General features: G+C 46.3%; 1 protein-coding gene and 1 long non-coding RNA gene across 11 annotated transcripts in view; one reads left to right on the top strand and one right to left on the bottom strand.

Moving 5' to 3' along the window:
• Nucleotides 1-20,111, bottom strand: part of Thada (THADA, armadillo repeat containing) — a 300,575-nt gene that overhangs the window by 38,864 nt on the left and 241,600 nt on the right. For all 5 annotated transcript variants that reach the window (XR_015621847.1, XR_015621846.1, XR_015621848.1 and 2 more), the window contains 4 exon segments: nucleotides 5,531-5,904; nucleotides 4,486-4,604; nucleotides 3,853-3,925; nucleotides 2,159-2,312 (listed from right to left, as the gene is read on the bottom strand). Coding sequence is in view for 2 of the 5 variants with exons in the window: in NM_001191769.2 (NP_001178698.1) it covers nucleotides 2,159-2,312; nucleotides 3,853-3,925; nucleotides 4,486-4,604; nucleotides 5,531-5,904 (720 nt within the window). In the remaining 3 variants the exon portion in view is untranslated.
• Nucleotides 1-20,111, top strand: part of LOC148005052 (uncharacterized) — a 51,803-nt gene that overhangs the window by 28,954 nt on the left and 2,738 nt on the right. The window contains exons 5-7 of one of the 6 annotated variants that reach the window (XR_015622705.1): nucleotides 13,525-13,633; nucleotides 14,033-14,210; nucleotides 17,859-17,995. This is a non-coding gene — a long non-coding RNA (uncharacterized LOC148005052). Of the gene's footprint in view, nucleotides 1-855; nucleotides 967-5,486; nucleotides 5,784-6,283; nucleotides 7,546-11,908; nucleotides 12,019-13,524; nucleotides 13,634-14,032; nucleotides 14,211-17,858; nucleotides 17,996-20,111 lie in introns of those variants that run through there. The other 5 variants (XR_015622706.1, XR_015622704.1, XR_015622707.1 and 2 more) reach the window with 5 other exon arrangements.

The following is a 20,111-nucleotide window of genomic DNA, read 5'->3' as shown; positions in this document are numbered from 1 at the left end:
GGAGGGCCTCCTTTGAGGGCAGTGGCAGAATGTCACCCCACATGCCTCTGAAGGTGGCGGTCTGAGTGCCCCAGCCCATCCACAGCAGCTCTACTTCTCTTCCCAGAGCAGGCCTTACCCTTACTCCTCCTTTCAGACTCTACACTTTTATTTTTTAATTTTTGACACTGGGTTTCTGGCAGCCCAGGCTGGCCTCAGATTTTATTAGCCTTAGATAGCCTTGAACTCCTAAAATCCTCCTGCTCCTGCCTCTCGAAGGCTGTGACTCCAGGCGTGTGCCACCAAAGAATTCATCTTGAGTTTTGTTGTAACAAGGGCATTTGAGCCCCTACATTCCCCTCTTTAGTTCTCTTCAACCTGGCTGGTTGCTGTTCTTCATTGCACTTGGGCCATTGGCCATGCAGGTCATGCCATCCCAGGACCAGCAGCTAACACAGACACGACTCAATTCCACACAATTTCAGGTCACTCTACACAAATTTACTTGTTTGCCTGGCAGAGTAACCAAAGTTGTTCAGGAAAATGTGCTCCAAGATGACATTGCCCTTACTGAGAATGCTTGACCCAAGAGGACAACAAACTGCCTCCGAGAGAGCAGCTTCACCATGCTGTCTAGGCGGGTTTGCTGGCCTCTGCCTCTCAAGCAGCTAGAACTGCAGGCATGGACTATCGTACCTGACCTAACCAGTCTGTTAGCCTTTTCTCCTATTGCTCTGGCTTCAGTGACTAAGACAGAACAGGAGGGTCACTGATGATGTCACTTCCCAGACAAAGGCTGCACCGGGGCACTTCATAGGTGCTGACTGTTCATGCTTACTGTTCAGTGTAACACCTAAAAACTGATTCTTTCCCTAGCCTGCAACAGAACTGAAAGCTCCTTAGACTGGCTCTGCCTGACTCCTGAGGGCAAGCTTGGAAGCAGGAGAGACAGACAGTGACTAGCTGATGGCAAGTGCACACCTCAAAGTAAGTAATAAGTCTACATGCAGAAGAGGGCAGGCAGGGTCTGTGCTGGAGCTGGCCAAGCTCATTTGTCCCTAGTTTCCTTTAACTAAGAATAAAAAAGAATAAATGCCCCTGTGCTGGTCATCTTCCAAGGCTTTCTGTTCTCTTTAGCACTGTTGGCATGAAGCTTTTCCTACCTGCTGCTCTCTAGGTTTGGAGGGCAGTGAGGGAGGAAGCCAATTTAGAAGACAGTTGAGAGACGCACAGCCACCTGACTGAAACAGTGCCTTTTATATCCCAGGGCTGATTTCAAATTAAGTAGCTAAGGGACCCAGCGGTCCAGCAGGGACATCAGATAGAAGCCTGAGGTCAGCCTCAGCATCACAGAAACTACTGCAGAGTACTTCCTGGTGTCTGTTAAGGAAGTCCTTTCTGGCTTCCTGGAAGAGGCTATGTTGTGAAAGGCAAACAAGTCAGTCAAGCAGGGGTTGTTTATAGGGAGTTGGTCCTGACTGAGGACAAATAGGCCTGAGGAAGACATAGATGATGAGACAGTAGGGTGAGCCAGAGATGAATAGAAAAGCAGAAAGGGCCTAGTGAGCCATATTAAAGGATGTGTAGGTCAAACCTGAGACAGCGGGAACCCATGCAAAACTCTTCAGCAGCCGAGCATGTTGGTGCACACTGATCATCCCAGAACTTGGGAGGCCGAGACAGGAGGGATTTCTCAAGTTCCAGGTTCTCCTGGGCTACACAGTGACACCGTCTCAAATGAGGGTTTTAGTCATGGACAACCAAAGGATCAAATGTACAGACAGGGAAGACTGCAAAGCTCACGGGGCTCTGAAAACAGGTAAGTAGAATGGCTTGGGTGGTAACAGAGAAGGAAAAGAAGAAAAGCAGCCATTGGTAAGAAATACTCAGAATATGAACTATGCAGAGAAAATACCCTGGAAACATGTAAACTCATCACACACGACACCATTCCCTGCACCGTCAAGACAAGGGTTTTCAGTGTAGCCCTGGCTGTCCTGAAACCTGTTCTTAGACCAGGTTGGTCGCAAACTCATAGAGCTCTTCCCGCCTGTCTCCTGAGTGTTGGGATTAAAGACATGCACCACCAGCACCTAGCTAGGCCCCTTCCTTTAGCTGGAACATCTGTCTCTTCCTGTGCTTGCTGGGTTGGGTGCAGGTGCCTTGCTTAGACACTTACCTAGAATGGGCTGGGGACTGGTGAGGAACAGGGGTGCGGTGCCTGAGAGGACTTCAGCCACAGCCAGTCTAGATGCAGTAGGAAGGTGGTCTCCACAGGACCAGACAATCAGCTGGACCCACCGCCTCAGCTCCAGGGCCACTGAATCTTTGTTCTGAGAACACAAAAGGAGGGAAGGGCTCCATCGAACTATACCTACAGCCCCAGGAAGCAGCAACACCTCAGTACCCACTGGGAGTAAAGCCCCGCTGTTTTCAGTAACAAGAGCTTTATATATGTAGTAAATGCAGGTTTATTGGGAAGCTGCTCTTGGGCGGGTGAGTTCACTGGTCCCAAGGACTGAGGCCAGGGAGGTCACCAGGGGGAAAGAGAAGGGGTAGTGGGAAGAGAAAGAGAGATGGGGAGGGGAAGGGGACACAGAGGGAGGGAGAGCGAGCCAATAACAGGAGCTTTATTGGTACATAATGCCCAGTTTTCTTTGGCAACTTTGACTCCTAAGACTGAACGCGTCTGTGGCACACCATGATATGGACTTGTATGTGTTTTGTGTGATGTCAGGGTCAGGTAAGCACAGCAACTTCTCTTCTGTAGTCAACTTCAGAGCACTCCCAACCTCTGTCCCCTTAGCCCTGATCCTTATTCTCTGGTTCTATGGGTCTGCCTGATTCTATGTGGTCTTCTTTCTCTGAGTAGCTTCTTTTTTATACACCGATGTTTTCCTTTCTTCTATAGCACAGGCTGGATACAAACTCTTGATTCTTCTACCTTCTACCTTCCAAATGCTGGGATTACAGGTACACACCACCACACTCAGCATTAAGGGTTCTAAGCTTTATTTATTCCTTTTCAAGGTCAAATAATATTGTACTCTGAGTTTTGGCATTTCATTTATTTTTAGCACTTGTACTCATTTCTCACTTTTCCTAGAAAGGAGATTCTCATTCCGTGTGAATTACTTCCTGGTACACTTTGGAGGTCATGTTGAAATCAAACTGCTGTGCTGACATGCTATATGAGGTCATGAGACTGGGGCCCTCGAGAATTCATGGATAAATGCTGTTGTCTCCAGGTTGGGCTAATCATGACAGGAGTGGCTCTGTTGTACAAGTGAATTGTTTCATCTGTCTGTCTGTCTGTCTGTCTGTCTGTCTGTCTGTCTGTTCCCTATCTTCATACTTTCTCACCATGTGCCACATCGATGGTCTTATTAGGCAGTGGAAAGGTCCTCTCTGGGAAGTCTTGAAAGTGGGAGAAAGAAATGTCTTTCATTCATGAAGTCTGCTCTAAGAGCAGCAGACAGCAGTATTCCAAGACACCTAAAGGGAGCTGACTGTCTCTACATGAGTCCACTGATTTCTTTGATTGCTCTGGGGCAGTGGCTGTATGGATCTGAACTGAGGTTCCCCGCTGCTGATGCCAACTCCTGAAACACAGACTAGCTACGGGAATGGGGAAAGAGCAACAGACATGTGTGTGCCAGGGACTATCACTCTGAAAGGATCTAGACAACAAAGGCTAAAACAAGAGAGAAGAAAGCATGAGTTCAGATCTTTGCAAGTGATTCTCAAAGTAAAACATCAACAAAAGCAACATTTCTATGGAGTCTATGATTCTGTCTGCTAGGACTGTTACCTTTTACTGATACCCTCTGGGTAAAATCCCAGGCCTCAGGACAAGTACAGAACTAGTCTCACCTTCTCACAACTCTGCACAAGGTAGGCAATTATTTTGGAGGCAAGCCTCAGAGATACACCTTGGATTTCAGATCTGGAAAACAGAAGAAAATTAACACATAGGCACACACATGTTCACAAATCCTCAACAATGACCACATACACAAGTCAAGTTAAACACGTCAGATGAGACAGGGTGTCATGTAACCCAAACTAGCCTCAGACTCATGTAGGCAAGGCCAACCTTGAACTTCTGACGCTTTCATTTCCACCTCTTTTGTACTGGGATTACATCTCTGTGCTACCACTCTGGTTTTTGTGGTGCTAGGAATTAGCTAGGGCTTTGCTGAGGCTAGATAAGCACTCAGCCAACTGAGCTCTCTCCAGGCCCAAATATAACATGTTTTATGCACAAATGTTTATGTGGACCTTTGTAGATATGAATTTTTTACCTGCTTGTGCAAATGCGTGTACTTTCTGATTACTAGTGTGAAAACCTGGCACTTCTGTTAGTAGAGTTTAGAACACAGCTCCCAGACTGAGGTTAGGAAGAAGCTCACTACCTGTGCTCTTAGGGAGTGCAGTGAGCAGGCTCCCTGCAGATGACTGAAGGGACATAGACTACCAAGACTGCACAAAAGCCCCGGGGCAAACCTGTCATTGGAAGCAATATCCATAGTCCAGACCAGGAACTCCTTTGGGGAGAGGTGAACAGAGCACTCTGTCTGAGGAAGCCATTCACTGGGGTTCAAGTGATAGAGAATCTTCAGGACCTATGAGTCAAATCCAAGGAAACAAGATAAAGAAGCACACACAGGGAAAAGTCTTGAGCTTCTAAATCAAGATTGCTATTAACAACAAGGAAGGGGGATCTGCTTTCAGAAGGCCCCCAAATTTCACTGACTTCTTTTCTTTCTAACATCTTTGAGAAACTAAGGTAGGGCAGAGCAATGACAACCTTGAGAGTCCTTGGTGACCCAACATCAAAGCTAGAAGCCTACACAGTCTCACACATGTGAGAGTGAAAGATTTCTTTCCCTCCTTTTTACTACTTACTTTTGAGATAGGGTCTTACCAAGTACTCAGGCTGTCTTTGAACCTTTGAACTTGTAGCTCGTGTATGTCCCAGCCTCCTAAATCTGAGACTGCACATTCATTTTTAATTAGACTTTTCAGGTAGCCATCTGCCTGTAAAGAAATGTGTGAGTAAAGAAGACCCCTGATCTGTGTGTAGCTAATGGAGGCCAGAGATAACATCAGTTGCTTTCCTTCACCATTCTCTGTGGTCTCTCCAGCCAGCTTTGCCCAGGGGTCTTCATCCCTAGGTGCTGGCACGGCAGGTGGGCTGCCATACCCAGCTGGCATTTACATGGGTGCTAGAGATCTAGACTTTGGTCCTCAGGCTTGTGTGTCAAGCACTACCCACAGTGTTATCTTTCCACCCCCAAAGCTATTTTCAATGATCTTTCCTGAAGACAGAGTGGCTTGACCTATTACCAATAAATCTTTACAAGTACCACTGGCATCTTAGGGCTCTCTCTATACATAAAGTCAAGCAATGTGTAGAGCCCTAACCCTTGGGATGCTAAGCTACTGACTGTTGCCCCAGATAGTATAGGCCTGACTTGCTCTCCTCATTTGTATCTTCCTGGTAGTTTCCAAACTGTGGGACAGAGGGTGTCAGTGCAGTAGAGCCTACCCTGCAGAAACATCCTGGGTGGTCTTCCTTCATTGCCAGCAGTAGGAACTCCTCTCCCATGCTGTACAGCAAGGGAGGGGGACCCTTCTGCCCCTGTTCAGAGGAAGCCGCCCTTTCCAGCAGTGCATCCAGGGCCAGCAAGCGCACTTCAGGGAAGGAAGACTTGAGAAGTTGAGAAAAGGAGAGAGGAACAGCAGTAGCCTGCCCTTCAGCTTCAGCCAGCGATGCCCACACTTCAGGGATGGCTAACTTGGTAAGGCTCTGCAGGTACTGGGGCAGGCCTGGAACCTTGAAGGTCCAGGGGAACCCCGTGATCAGCTCTGATCCCAAGATAATTCTTCTCACATCTTCCCAGAAGTCAAGACTCTCCAGAGCTAGAAGTAAAAGCAGAGAGAGAGAAATAGTAATTTCATTTGATTTTTCCAGAAAAGGCTACAGGAGGATGGGAACTGCCTCAGAAAACGAGCTTCTGCACCTCTCCTGGACACTCACAAATGTAGACCCAGTGGCCCTAACTGGAAAGCCCCAGAAGTGCCCAGACTTTCTGTAGGACTTGGGTCCTTGGTAATGTACCAGAGGCTCTGGAGTGGATCCTGCAGTGACTTGAAGCTCACAAGACAGCAGCACACTTCACTGTTAGGACAATTGTCACACAGGTTTTTCTAGGACTCCACTCACTGGCCCAATTCTTCCCTTTCCATGGTAACCCTGTAGCCTGTGAACACTGTTATTTTACTCTCTCGTTTTCTGCAGATGGAAATCTCTACTTCCTTCCCATCACAAGGGGCTCCCCTTCCTGTCCCAGCTGTACTGCTACAGGAAGATCGCACCCTCTCCTAACCGGGAGCACAGGATTGTCTTGTGTCCTGCATCACCCATCCAGCAGGGCCATTAACCTCTCTTGCTGTGGACACCAGGCTACTGGCCTTACTGTTGGACCCTGATGCACAGAGTTAGTAGAAACCACGGCTCTCTTCTATGACCACTGAGAGGGGAGCCGCCTTGACTTAGATCAGCTTGTTCTTTTTGTTGGTTTAATTCCTATTAAACCTTATCTACCTTTTAAGTTTTATGCTCTGCTTTTTAGTTGTGAAGATGGAAGAAAAGGTCTATTCAAGTGTATTCTCAGTACATCCAGGAATGAAGAATAGAGGGGTTGGTCAGACACGAACTGGCTTTGGGTACACGTGAAGTAAGGCAGAACTATCCTTTAGTAAACTGCCAGGGATAATCCTGCCCTCTTCACACACTGCACTATACGGACAACATTTCAGTGAAGAGAAGTCAGAAACATGGCTCAGAGATCCGATCCTTAAAACGGCATTAATGAGATGGCTTGAGAGTAAGAGCACACACTGCAGCTCGTGCAGAGGACCCAGGTCTACATACATGGTGGCTCACAATTTCAGTTCCAGGAGACCCACTCTCTTCTGACCTTCAAGGGCACCAGGCACTTATGTGGTGCACATACTTACATGTAAGAAAAACATTCCTATGCATGAAATAATCAATCTTAAAAAATGTCATAAGAGCCATGCTGGTAGTACTTGGCTATGATCCCGGCAGGCTGGAGGCTGAGGCAGGAGGACAGCAAGGTTCAGGCCAGCCTAGGCTACATAGAAAGATCCTATTTCAGAAAACCATTCCAAACCAATAAACACAAATGTATTAAAACTCAGAACTGCTTGGACCATCTTGTATAATATTTTTGATAAAGATAAAATATATGGTCTCCTGGACTACAGAGTGGGACATGTTTGAAGGTCCCTTGTATACAGACACCTGGTCTTCCATGGAGTTGATTCACTGAGTACTTTGTAACACACACAGATTCAGACTTGACAAGGAAAACGCTCTATTAAATAGCACACATTTTATAATGACAAAACAGTACATGATACATAACATGTACTATGGCTCCTATGATTGATCCACTAGCAATTTTAGGACAGTAGACACTTGAGACTTTTTACAGTTGCCTTTTGAATATTGTGTGCATTATAAATTAAAATTACTAAAAAACTGACACTATTGGCTGTTCCTCTACCCATTTAACAACTCATGAATAAGGCCGCACCACTATTATCATTCCTTTTTTACAGATGAGTCAAGACAGGGTCAAATCACTGCCCCAAGTCACCAATGAAATGATAGGTAATGAGCTGGTCAGTCTCATGTCAATCTAACGTAGTTACTGGGAAGAAGGACCACAATTGAGACAATGCCTCACTCATGAGTGACTGGGCAGGGCAAAATTGGGTTGCGTATGCCATCTGACCCTCATACAAATACAGTGGGCCAATCCAACAAGGACTTGGTCCTTTCAGTGAGACCATGACTTCCTGAGGCAAAACCTGATCAAATTTTAGATGACAAACAGAAAAGTCAGTGCCCGCTAGAGAAAGCTGTTGCCTTTCAGACCAGGAAGTTACTGTCAGGTTTTTGTGCCTTGCTGTCAAAAGGCACCATAAAACCAATAATGTAAGTACCATATGTTAAAATAGGCTTTGAACTGAATTTGCTATCCCAAGACACACTTTGTCAGAGAGATCCTGTTGGGAAACCCCCTGGGGTGAGTGCTGCAGTGGGTGTGGAAGCACCAAAGGTAGTGACCTGGGTCACTTTAAAAAGCTCCCCGATGATTTTCACACACTCCCTGAGCTGAGAACCACTGTAGGAAAGGAATTCTGTGTTATCTCTGCAGTTGCTCATGTTAAAAAATTGCACACTCCTCCCTCCAGCCTCCTGATTCTCCTAGAGGCCCCTTCATTCCTCACTGGGTTCTGGAGCACCAGGCTCTAACACCATAACTAAGGGAAATGGAAACAATTTGGTTTGTAAGAAGTGTGCCACGGTGTCATCTTGCTATGATTTCACTGCACCAAGGCCTGGTAGAGCATCACCAGGACCTGCACTGGGAATGGCAGCTCAGGGGGAAGCTGAGATAAGCTGCCTATGGGTGGTCGGTCCGTCTGCAAAGGTCACCTCTCTTGAACATGTATTTCTCAAGGTGAAATAAATGAGTCCTCACCCCGTGAGTCATGTCTGTGTCAGCAGCCATTCATCCTGGTGAGCTCAGGTGCACTGTCTGCGTAGGTCTTGGTTCCTAGGCTGGACTTCAGTATTACCTCTCACCCAGAACAATGGTGCCTAAAGTCAGCTTAGAGTCTCAAATCTGCCACTTCTAACTGGCCAAGTCAAGGCTTCGATACCAGCCACGCTGCTGAAGGAAGACTTAGCAGCAGCAGCCTAGGCAGGTTTGGGAGGAAGAGCTCATCTTCAGTTGTAGACCATCACATAGTCTGAGCTACTCGGAGATGTTTATGTGAATGCCCTTGTGATGGGTGTTTTCCAGGTTGGCCTTGAGGCCAACTCCTTCAGTTCCTCAAGTAGCTGGGATTACAGCTGTGTATCACTGCACCTGGCTCAAAGCTTCTTTTAAAGTCAGTATAAAGCTGAATGTGGTAATACGCACTTGTAATCTCAACTCTAGGGAGGGCTGAGTCAAGAAGGTCATGAGTTCAAAGTCAGCCCAGGCTACATGGCAACAATCTGCCTAAAATGTGTGTGTGGATATGGCATATGCGCGCGCACACACACACATTTATCTAGTATTTATGAGGGACTGGGTTCACCTCCCACCCAAACCCAAATCAAAGATTCACATTAGTTGAACAAGGAAAAACTGTGGCTGATATCACTGCCACATGACTATGGATATGATGAGGTTACAATATAAAGACAATTCAATTTGGGGAAGGGAAAAGGGAAGAAGAGAGCGAAGGAAGGACAGGGATAAAAGAGAGAATGAGAATGAATAAATGAGAACACAAACAATTAAAAGAGATAGGTCCGATGTTCTCAGAAAACTAACACCTCAAATTTTAGCTGCTCACTCCAGAGTGTCTGATCCAGTAAGATCCTGCCAGCATGTTTTCTAGAAAATTCCTAGGTACTGCTGACGCTATAGAGTGTCAGGGCCACATGCCCTTTATCTTAGCCCATTTGAGGCTATATGTTCTTCTCGGTGTCAGAATGGTGTCTGCTTCTGCAGTGTTCCCTCATTGGAAGCCAATCTCTTGATCTAGTTCTCAGCCACAGAGCTCAAAGCATGTACAGTTCCTAGTGTTCACTGTGATGTCACTTAAAGTAGCCCAACAGTGCAGTGCTGAACTGTCCGACAGACAGAGGGTAAGAAGGAAAAGCTGTGCAGGCCTGGAGTGATGTTTCCTTGGTACTGCCAGAGATGGTTACAGTGCAGTCTTAGCAGCCACTGACAAGCAGCAATCACAGGCAGGAATGGGAAAGGAATCTCCTCCAGAGAGGAAAAGGCCAGCAAGCAGACAAGCAATCCCAATGAGACTCCCTGTGTTACTTACTGCAGAGGCTTCCTGCCACTGAACTTCAGGGGCTCTTATCCTACTTGTCTCTGTATGTGTTGCTCCCTCACCTCAAATTGAATTTGTCTTCCTATTCTGCAAAACTCTGAATTCTCTCATGCTGCTAGGTCAGTACAAGTTTGCAGATTGGCTGGGGATATGGCTTTGTTTAGAGTGTTTGCCTGCCATGTATAAGTTCCTGAGTTGGATTTCCAGTCCATATATACTAGTTGTGTTGAGGTAAATAATAAACGATTCTATCAACCCTTGCTAGCTGGCTCCAGTGGGCCACATGGTATCTACAGGGTATTTTCATCTCAGTCAGCAAAATGTCTCACCTGCTAAGCTCCCAATCTCCACCCAACGCTGCTGCTGGCTACTCTCTGGGCCTGGCAGCAGCCACTCTCTTGCAACTCTCTTGATTCGGACTCTGCTCATATTCCCAGCATCCACCCTCTGTAGTTATAGTCAAAACTCCCAGTAACCTGTTAAAATCATAACTCAATATCTTGTAATTTATCAGTCAGATTTATATCTTAAATTCTCATTCCACAAAACGTCCACACGATAAACTCACAACCAATTGATAATGATATAAACTGCCCACCTAGAAAAGACAAATTGTCCTGTAAAAATCCATCCCTTAAGAAATATTCATAACTACCTGTGGCCATTTAAGGCCACATGGATCCAGGTCAATCTTTTCTGCCTCCATCTTGGTTCCTCCTCTTCTTTTCCTTTCTTTCCTGCCTTCAAAACTCTGTACTCTCCTTACTTTTTCACTGCCCAATCACAGGCCCTGCTTTAACTTGTGTCAGCCCTCACCTGCATAGAGGCATCAACATAGGTGAGGTCATGCACTCCTGTAATCCCAGCACTGGAGAGGTGGAGGTCACTTGGTTGCGGGGTGGGTTCACGGCATCCTGGGATACACAAGACCCCTCCTGCCAGGTGTGCAGACACAGTAATCCCAAACTTCCTTCCAGCACTCCTTAAAGGAGGGGCCTAGGAAGTCTCAATGTGAGTGAGGTGGCCCACCTCTCTCAGGTCAGTGAGCTCTACAATCTGAGCCAAGTGAAGTTCTATCTGAAATGGCCAATGAACTGGGTCTAAAAGTAATCAGCTGATAATTTGTACTCTGTGAATGTTAATGTCTTGTTATGCAATTTCTCAGTTTAAAAAAATACTTGTACAGAAAAGGAAACCATAGGAACTACAACAACAAAATCAACTGATTCATTAATTTTTGGGTTCTTCTTATCAAAGGGAAATTCCATTCTTCTGTTTAATCCTCTGCCTTTCTCAGTAAGCTATAATCCTGACCCCAGAGGCCCTTCCGGTTACAAACATAGAGAAGAACCTGGGAGAGGACCTGACACAGGTCTTCCCTGAGCTGGTCTTGGCTCACTCTTTCTTGCTAGATATTGTTTCTAGTTCTCTGACACCCTTCCAAGATGAACACAGAGATCCCCACAGAGATCACTTATATAGCCCTCTAATAATATTCCCTTTCCCCTGTGTGCTGGACAGTTTCATATCTACTTGACACAAGCTAAAGTCATCTGAGAGAAGGGAACCTCCACTAAGAAAAACCTCCAAGAGATCTGACTATGGGCAAGCCTGTAGGGCATTCTCTTATTTAGTAATTGATATGGGAGAGCCCAACCTATTGTGGGTGGGGCCATTCCTGGGCTGGTGGTCCTAGGTCCTGTAAGAAAGGAGGCTGAGCAAGCCATGGAGAGCAAGCCAGTAAGCAGCACTCCTCCATGGTCTCTACATCCTGCCTACAGGTTCCTGCCTTGTGTGAGTTCCTGTCCTGACTTCCTTCAATGATGGACTATGATGAGGAGTGTAAGCCAAATAAACCCTTTCTTCCCCAACTTGCTTTTGTTTATGGTGTTCCACTGCAGCAATAGTTACCCTAACTAGGATATTCTGGTTGTCAGAATGTTCTCAGAATCATGGATCTCCCCCTCGTCCCCCAAAATTCATGTTGTAGGCTGGGATGGAACCCAATGCAGCTGAGGACGACCTTGAACTTCAGATCCTCTTGCCTGCATTTCAAGTGGTACATTACAGGCCCATGCACCAGGGCCAGCTCAGAGGCAGGTATGTTTAAGCAAAGAATCCTTATGTGCTGCAGGGGACAGATGGAGGATGTCTTCTAAGTACACTACTTGAAGAACACCTTCTTAAGCCATAAACTATGAGCATAGCTCTTCTAACTTGTGAATGAGAAGATTCCAGAATGGATGAGTATATCGGGAGGGACCAACATTTTTAACTACCTCCCTCCAGTTCTGTCCTACCCAGCCTTTGCCCAACATAGGGATCCAATGAGGAAATATTGCAGATAAACACAGATGAACAAAAGACACAAACTTGCATTTATTTCCCAACATAGACAGCTTCTGCTTCTTCAAAGAACTGCTCTGCAGTACAAGATTTGAAAGGGATTTGCACCATCATAAACCCTGGCACCTGCCACCCTTTGATTTAACTCCTGTCCCACAAAGGAGTTCAGGCTTCTCTGATGTCTCCAGGCATCTGGAGATAAAATGAAAGCACTCTGAGGACTACACCTGGACAGACAGACTCCTTTCAGCACCTTGGCCTATCTATTTCTGTTGCCTCGCTACCATTGAGAGGGACTGGGATTAACCAATCTCAGCCCCTTGTCAGTGTTATAAGACAGTCTGGAGACTGGGCCTGAGCTCTGAAGTATATACTTTAAGAAACAGAATCTGGGGGCAGGAGAGACTGTTCAGTGGTTAAGAGCACTGACTGCTCTTCCAGAGGTCCTGAGTTCAATTCCCAGCAACCACATGGTGGCTCACAAGCACTGATGCCCTCTTCTGGTGCGTCTGAAGATAGTTGTGGTATACACACATACATTAAATAAATAAATTACGAAAAGAAAGGAAAAAGAATCTAAGACCAAAGAGGCCTCTGGCAAACTGCAAGAAGGGGGAGTGCTGCAAGGAGTGGCTCCCAGCTGGCCAGTCTAACAGAATCTGTTGGGCTCTGGAAGCAGTGTGGAGGGAGGCGTTAAGGAGCTTCTGAGAAGCAACAGGAGGTGAGCCTAGGAGGAAGCATACCCAGGGTTGTTGTTTGAATGTGCCCACCCAAACTCTCTAGATGAGGAGTAAAAGGGTGGGAATTTACACACTGGGTGGTGATGGGCATCAGAGAAAGCTTCAAGACTGAGGCCCTGATCCAGAACAGTGGTTTTATAAAAGGGGGCGGGGAGGGCTGCTGAGCCAGGATGATGCTCTCAACACTGCTGCCCTCTCACATGGATGACACTGCAGGAGGCCCTCCCCAACGCCAAGCAGATGCTGACATTACGTTCTTTCACTTTTAGAACAGTGAGTGAAAGAAATCTAGTCTTTATAAGTTAGCCCGTCTATGATGTTTCTAGCAACAGAAATGGTTTAAGACACCCACATCAGCGCAGAAGCTGCTCCATGTGGTAACTTCCCTTCTTTGCTGTCAGTGAACTCCCAGACAGCTATGCTTCACGGCGTTAGCTTTCTTCCCTTTATGGTTTTTATTGGGTTTTCACAATTTCTTATGACTCCACCTGACTTGAGGATACTGCCTTCGTTTTAATAGGTGAACAACTGAAAGAACTAAGAGGTGTCAACATAAGCCAGAGGATGTGATTTTGCATCTGCACTGTTCTCTGCAAGGATCACGGTCAGCCATAAGCAACCAGGAGCTGGTAAAGGCAATGCAATTCTCATTTTTGCACACTGATATGGGGAGGGCATGTCCCCACGGATGAACTGAAGTTGTGGTGAGATTAGGGCTGGGAGGGCCAGGCTTCATCCAGACAGTGGATGCATTTCTGGAGAGGAAGTGCTCATAGAGTGAGGCCCTGGTGGTCAGCACAGCTGTAGGTCAGGGGTGGCGGGGTATGGCTGCACACCTCTGTGTGTAGAAAGAGACACCCTAGAGGGCTTGAGAGTGAGGACAAAAAAGCCACAGTGGGCAGAATAATTCCTTAGGCCCAAGCTTCATCTCAGTTTTGCTTTCCTGTCCAGAGTGGGGACTTTATAGTGTGGGGACGTCACACATGTAACAGGGAGCCATCTGCTTTAAGCTAAATGTTCCTCTTCAGACGGAACTTTCTAGGACAAGGCTAAAACTGCTCCTCAGAAGATGAACGTGACCTAAGCAACCACACTGTGCTGAAGGGGATGAGCAAGCCAGGGCCAACGCCTTAGCACACAGGCAACACCATCTGTACTCCACTGTAACCTGGCCCGAGAGTGAGATGAGAAACAGATGCAGAAATGGTATGTAATGAGAAGCAGGGCCATGCAAACAGATTATGTTAAATATGCTACTCATGGTAAAGAGTCGAAGAAAACTGAACCTGAAGAAAAAAATGCAGAAGCTGTAAAAGATCCAAATGAAACTTCTAGAGATAAACAGTGCAATGTCTGAAATAAAGACATAGTGGACAGAATGCACAGCAGATGAGACAGCACAACAGAAAAGACTAGTTAATAGTTAATTTGAAGACATAGAGATAAAAGCTGTGAAAAATGGAACGCAAATTAAAGAACAAAGAAAAACCCTAAAATGTGGGGTGCCTATAGGAAAACTTCAGGCGACCTAACACATGTGACAGGAACCCCTGAAAGGGGAGGAAGTAGGCAAGAGACAAAAAAAAAGTGCTAGAGACATTTCCCTCACATCATGCATGGGAGTTACAGAGACGTAGGTCATAAAGCTTTAGTGCTCAGGATAAGGCTCAGTAGTTGTGTGTGAGCGCTTGCCTCTCAGGAGGGTGACAGGTTGGATACTCCTGACACTCTAGTTTTAACAATGTTCCAGGGATTCTAGCTCCAGCAATCAGGCAAGCATTAAACAAAAGACATCCAGACAGAAAATGAAGTAAAAACTATTTCTATTATAGATGACACGATCTTGGATACAGAAACCCTAAGGAATCTCCCACATTCTGATATGCTCATCCAAGGTAATGTGTGAGCTCAGAAAGGTTGTAGGACAAAGGATGAGTAATGAAAGACACACATGGTATGGATATTGAAAACTATAGACTATAGTGTTTTATCACTAATAAAACAAACAAAAACAAAAAGTAGAGACTTTTTTTTTTGAAACTGAGTCTCATATAGCTCAGGATGGCTTCAGGCTTACGCTGTACATGAAGATGACCCCTGACCCTTTCATCTCTCTCTGCCCACAGGATTTCAGGTCTGTACTACCATAACAGTTTGACACAGTCCTGGCTATCAAACATAGGCTCTGCATACACTAGGGAGGCATTGAGTGTGCGAGTTGGAGACTTTGCTCAGCTCATGCATCTGAGAATATTGCTATGGTGACAGCACCCCTCAAACCAACCTACGAACTAATGCCACCCACACCAAATTCCAGTTAGTGATTCTTGCCATTCTTTTAACAGACTGATAAAACTGACCTAAAATTCATATGAAAATGCAGGAAATCTAAATGACAAAAGCAGTCTTGAAAAAGAAGCTGGAGGACTCACTGGCATTTCCAAAGTTACTATATAGCAGTGGTAATCAAGACAATGTGGTCCTGTAGATGGCCAGGCAGACAGAGCAATGGAATAGAATTAAGAAACAAAAAAAAGGGTCCAAGCCTTTAACCCCAGCATTTGGGAGACAGAGGCAGTCCAATCTCTGTGAGTTCCTGGACTGCCAAGGTTACACAGAGGAAACCCTGTCTTGAAACAGCAGCAGCAGCAGCAGCAGCAGCAGCAGCAGCAGCAGCAGCAGCAGCAGCAGCAGCAGCAGCAGCAGCAGCAGCAGCAGCAGCGGTGGGCAGGAGAGATGACTCAGCAGTCCAGCGCTCTGGCTGCTCTTCCAAAAATCCTGAATTCAGTTCCTAGCACTATGTCAGGCTGTTCACAACTGCCTGTGAGTCCAGCTCCAGGAGACCAATTTCTTCTCTGGTCTTCATAGGCACACTACACATATGTGAAACACACACACACACACACACACACACACACACACACACACACACACTCACCCACCCACCAAGAATACAGAATGAAACTCATAAATCGACTATGCTCAGTTGATTTCTTTTGACAGGGAACAGAGGTGATTCAGTGAGGAAATGGATCTTTTAAACATACACATGGAAAAGATGTGGTTGTACTGTATCTCATACCAAATTAAAAAATTAACTCAAAGTAGAACACAGATTTAGAGGATAAAACTATGACGATTTCAGAAGAAAACATGGGTGAAATCTCTGTGATGTTAGGCAACCAGGTCTTAGACAAGATATCAAATACACGGCAACAGAGGGGAAGTAAATGCAGCAACTTTATTCACACACAAACCTGCATCTGTCTAGACACCATCACGAAGAGGGACAAACAAACAACCCCTCTCAGAACAGGAAGAAGTTGCAGATATGTATCGTTTACAAGGGATTGAAATCAAGGACATTATAATTTTTACAAGTACAAGTTATAATTAATCCAATTTTAAAGTGGGCAGAGGAGGGCTGGAGAGACAGCTAAACGTTTAAGAGCACATGATGCTCTTCCAGACAAACCAAGTTCTGTGCTCAGCACCCACATCAGGCAGCTCCCACCACCCATGACTCCAGCTCCAGGTAATGTGATCACCTCTTTTGGTCTGTGTGGAGACTCATGTACATACAGAAACACAGACACACATACATAACAATGCATCCTTTAAAACTTGGCAAAAAGTCTGAACAGACATTTCTCTAGAGACAAATGACCAATGAACATCAGGCAAGGTGATATGTCACCAATCAGAGGGAAGTCAAACCTAGCACAGCCAGTGTCACTGCACACACAGCCCAGCCTGTGTCACTGTAGACACATCACAGCCTGTGCCACTGCACACAGCACAGCCTGTGTCACTGCACACACAGCAAAGCCTGTGCCACTGCACACAGCTTAGCCAGTGTCACTGTACACACAGCACAGCCTGTGCCGCTGCACACAGCACAGCCAGTGTCACTGCACACACAGCAGGAAACTGCACTCAGGCAGAGGAAGTGGGAGAACTAGGAGCCTTAGGTGTTTCTGGCAGGATCAATTCCTCAAGAAGCTGATATCCAGTCCTCCCCTCCCCTCCTATCCCTGCTCTCCCCTTCCCTCCCTCCTCTTTTCTCTATTCCTATGTACAATTTATTCAGAAGAACCATGAAAGGCAGCCTGGTTCCTTGTTGAGCTAAGGCTAGAAACCCCAGTGATCCTGAAGGGATAGTAGGAGCTTCGCCTGTTGCCAGAAAGCACTCCCCCATGCCCTACCCCCGGTCACTAGCCACAGTCCTCCATTGATTTGTGGCCATCAGTCACATAAGGGTAACCCCCAAGCCCCTCCACTTGTAGAGGACATGACCTGTCATCACACAGGCTCAAGACAAATCTCCATTATAATGAGGTAGCTAAAGGCCTGGAGGCTTAGCCCATGAAGATACTTCTCTCTACATAAGGTATTTAATCCCAGGCCCACTCTGAAAATGTAGGTGTGATTTTACTCATCCACTTTCCACCATGACAGTAAACACTTTAGAGCCATGGACTGCTCCTTTCATCGGATCTGCCATGGGGAGCCATGGAGAAGGTCTTTGCCTATAGAGCCTTTGTCTAATCTCCCACAGAAGGCCTCTCTGCGCTCCCAGCCATGGCAGCCATGGTAACCAAATGGAAGCCATTAGCATGTCCCAAGGCCCAACGCCAGCCCTGCAATAGCATGGGGTAAGCACAGTCACTTCCCTTGTTCGGTCTCCCTGAGCAGCAGCAGAGCCCTGTAGCTGAGCAGACGGGGACCCCAAATAACTGTGCACATGAATATGTGTAGCAATGTTATTTACAAGAGAGCAACTGTAGGAGCAAAGCAAATGTCATTAGTTGACAATGACTAAAACAGTGATGCTGACACTGGAATGTTCTCTAGCTATAAAAAGAAGAGAGTGCAGCTTTAGGCTGCAACATGGATGAAACTCAAAAGCACTGTGTGAAACAGCGGGACATGAAAAGCCACAAGGGAATGCTCTCCATTTATGCGAAACATCCCGGACAGACTTGGAAAAGGTATGTGAATTGCAATTTAACAGCCAGGTCAATGAGTTTCTCATGCCTGGTGATGAGGGCTGGAGAGGGGAGAGGCAGGAACATGTAAGAGATCATCCTGCACATTTGAACAGTTCTTTCTCTGGGGTAGGAGTGCAAATCAGAAAGTTTCAGGACATGGTTCTGTCACAGACACAGACAATCAGTCCAAGTGTCACACATTACCATCCTTAATTTGGATCACTGTTATATCAGTTGGATCAGTGACCAGTGTGCATGGCTGAGCAAGTCACTGCTGGGAGAGTCTCCATCTTCCTACCGACTAGAAATAAGAGACTGCAGTTCTTCGAGTGGCCGCTGTACATGGTGCTCATCCACTCTGCAGAGGGAAACTACCTGCTTAATGTCAGAGTCCATTGCTCTCTGGGAAAGCAATGGTTCAGACCAGAGTCCAGCGTCTGCAGAAAACCAACTAATGTACAGATGGCAAAGCCCGAACAGTCTCCTTGAAATGTCATAGGTGCAGGCTCACAAGTCAAAAGTCCCCAGAAGCCTCTAAAGCCTGTTCTCCACTCTCCCTCCTCTCTCACTCCAGTCAAGAGAATCACAGCAGCTGTGTCACATTAGACAGGTCTGCCTGCACGCTACTAAAAGCACAGAGCTGAGGGACAGTACAAATCATGCTCAATTTGCTCAGATGGAACTGGTTGTATCTAACCTGATTAAACTGGCTAAGCAAAGCATGTGCCTGTAGGTTGCTGACGTTTTTATTCTATGCAACTGTTCACCAGTATTTCCTAGGAATGAAGTAGAGGAAGCTCACAGGTCATAGAACCGCGGACTGCATCCCTACATCATGCAGTCAGTGTTCACACTCTAAGCAATAGAAATAAGAGCTGAACATGTCGCGCAGACTTCACCATTTGACCACCCGTCGCACCTAGGCTGACCAGACAGACGGCTGCTATCACCCAGCTTCTAGTCTACAAATCCGAGCTTATTACAGTGTGGCCTGTGTGCTTAGCCAACTATGACGTAGAAAGCACACCGCTTAGCAGTTAGAAGTTAGGATTCTGATTCACCTTGGTGAGCTGGTCATTTTTAGGGCATCTAGAAGGAAAATAGTAACAATTATAAATTAAGATTCCAGCTGAAAGAGTGTTTATTGTACTTGGTAGAGTGATATGATCTGACCTATAAATTCCAACTAACAAAACACATGCAGTCCCCAGCAGCCTGCTACTAGAAAGTGCTGGTATGGTGGCCCTAAGTATTTTCGCAGGTAAAAAGGGCAGGTCTCACCCAGATTGGCAAGTGCTTTCTTTCTAGCAATATACTTGAGTCCCAGCTCTAGTCTAAGATTGCTCCACCCTCTCCTAGGAAAGACACTGTAAAAGCTGATTTAGAAGCTGCAGCACAGGGGATGAGGCCTGGAGTAGTTTAGCAGGGTTTTCCAGGGTTGCTGATGGCCGTCTGTCAGCCACTGTGGGAGATGGAGACTCGGCCTCTAATGTCTTAGCACACACATGGCTCTAGATGGTTTTCTCTGCCTCAGTGTGAACAGTGAAGGACCTCCTCTATTCATGCCTATGGTGTGCTGGGGACAGTTCTTGACACAGAGCTAGCAGTCAACAAAAGCTGGCCACCATCATTAACCATGACGAGTAAGATGAAACTAAAAACAATGTTTTCTAAAACTGAGAGTAGAACAGGTGTCCTGCACACATGCTAGGTTGTCTGGGTCTTGGTGTCTCTTCACAGCAATGGAATCTGGAAGACAATGGGTGAGAATCACACAACCAGATGGCACAAAGTAAAACGGTTGGGTGATGGAGCATGCAGGAGGCTGAGTTCAGTCTTGAGCCTGGCATAAACCCATGCTGGCTCAAGGTCATAAAACCATGCTGACTCAAGGTCATAAAACCATGCTGGCTCAAGGTCATAAAACCATGCTGGCTCAAGGTCACCCTTGGCTACATACTGAGTTTGAAGCCAGCCTGGGGTGCATGAGACTCTGTTTCTAAAAGAAAGGCAACGACAACATTCATAAAGGGAACCTAGAAAGAAAAAGCCCACTCATGAACTCACCAAAAAGAGAGGGGAGGAAGGAAGGGAAGGAGAGGCAGAGAGGGGGGGG

The sequence above is a fragment of the Rattus norvegicus genome, chromosome 6, assembly GCF_021556685.1.
Source record: "Rattus norvegicus strain SHRSP/BbbUtx chromosome 6, alternate assembly SHRSP_T2T, whole genome shotgun sequence".
NCBI lineage: Eukaryota > Metazoa > Chordata > Mammalia > Rodentia > Muridae > Rattus > Rattus norvegicus.
Note: the sequence above shows the minus strand (reverse complement) of the source record. Positions and strands in the feature narration are given on the sequence as shown.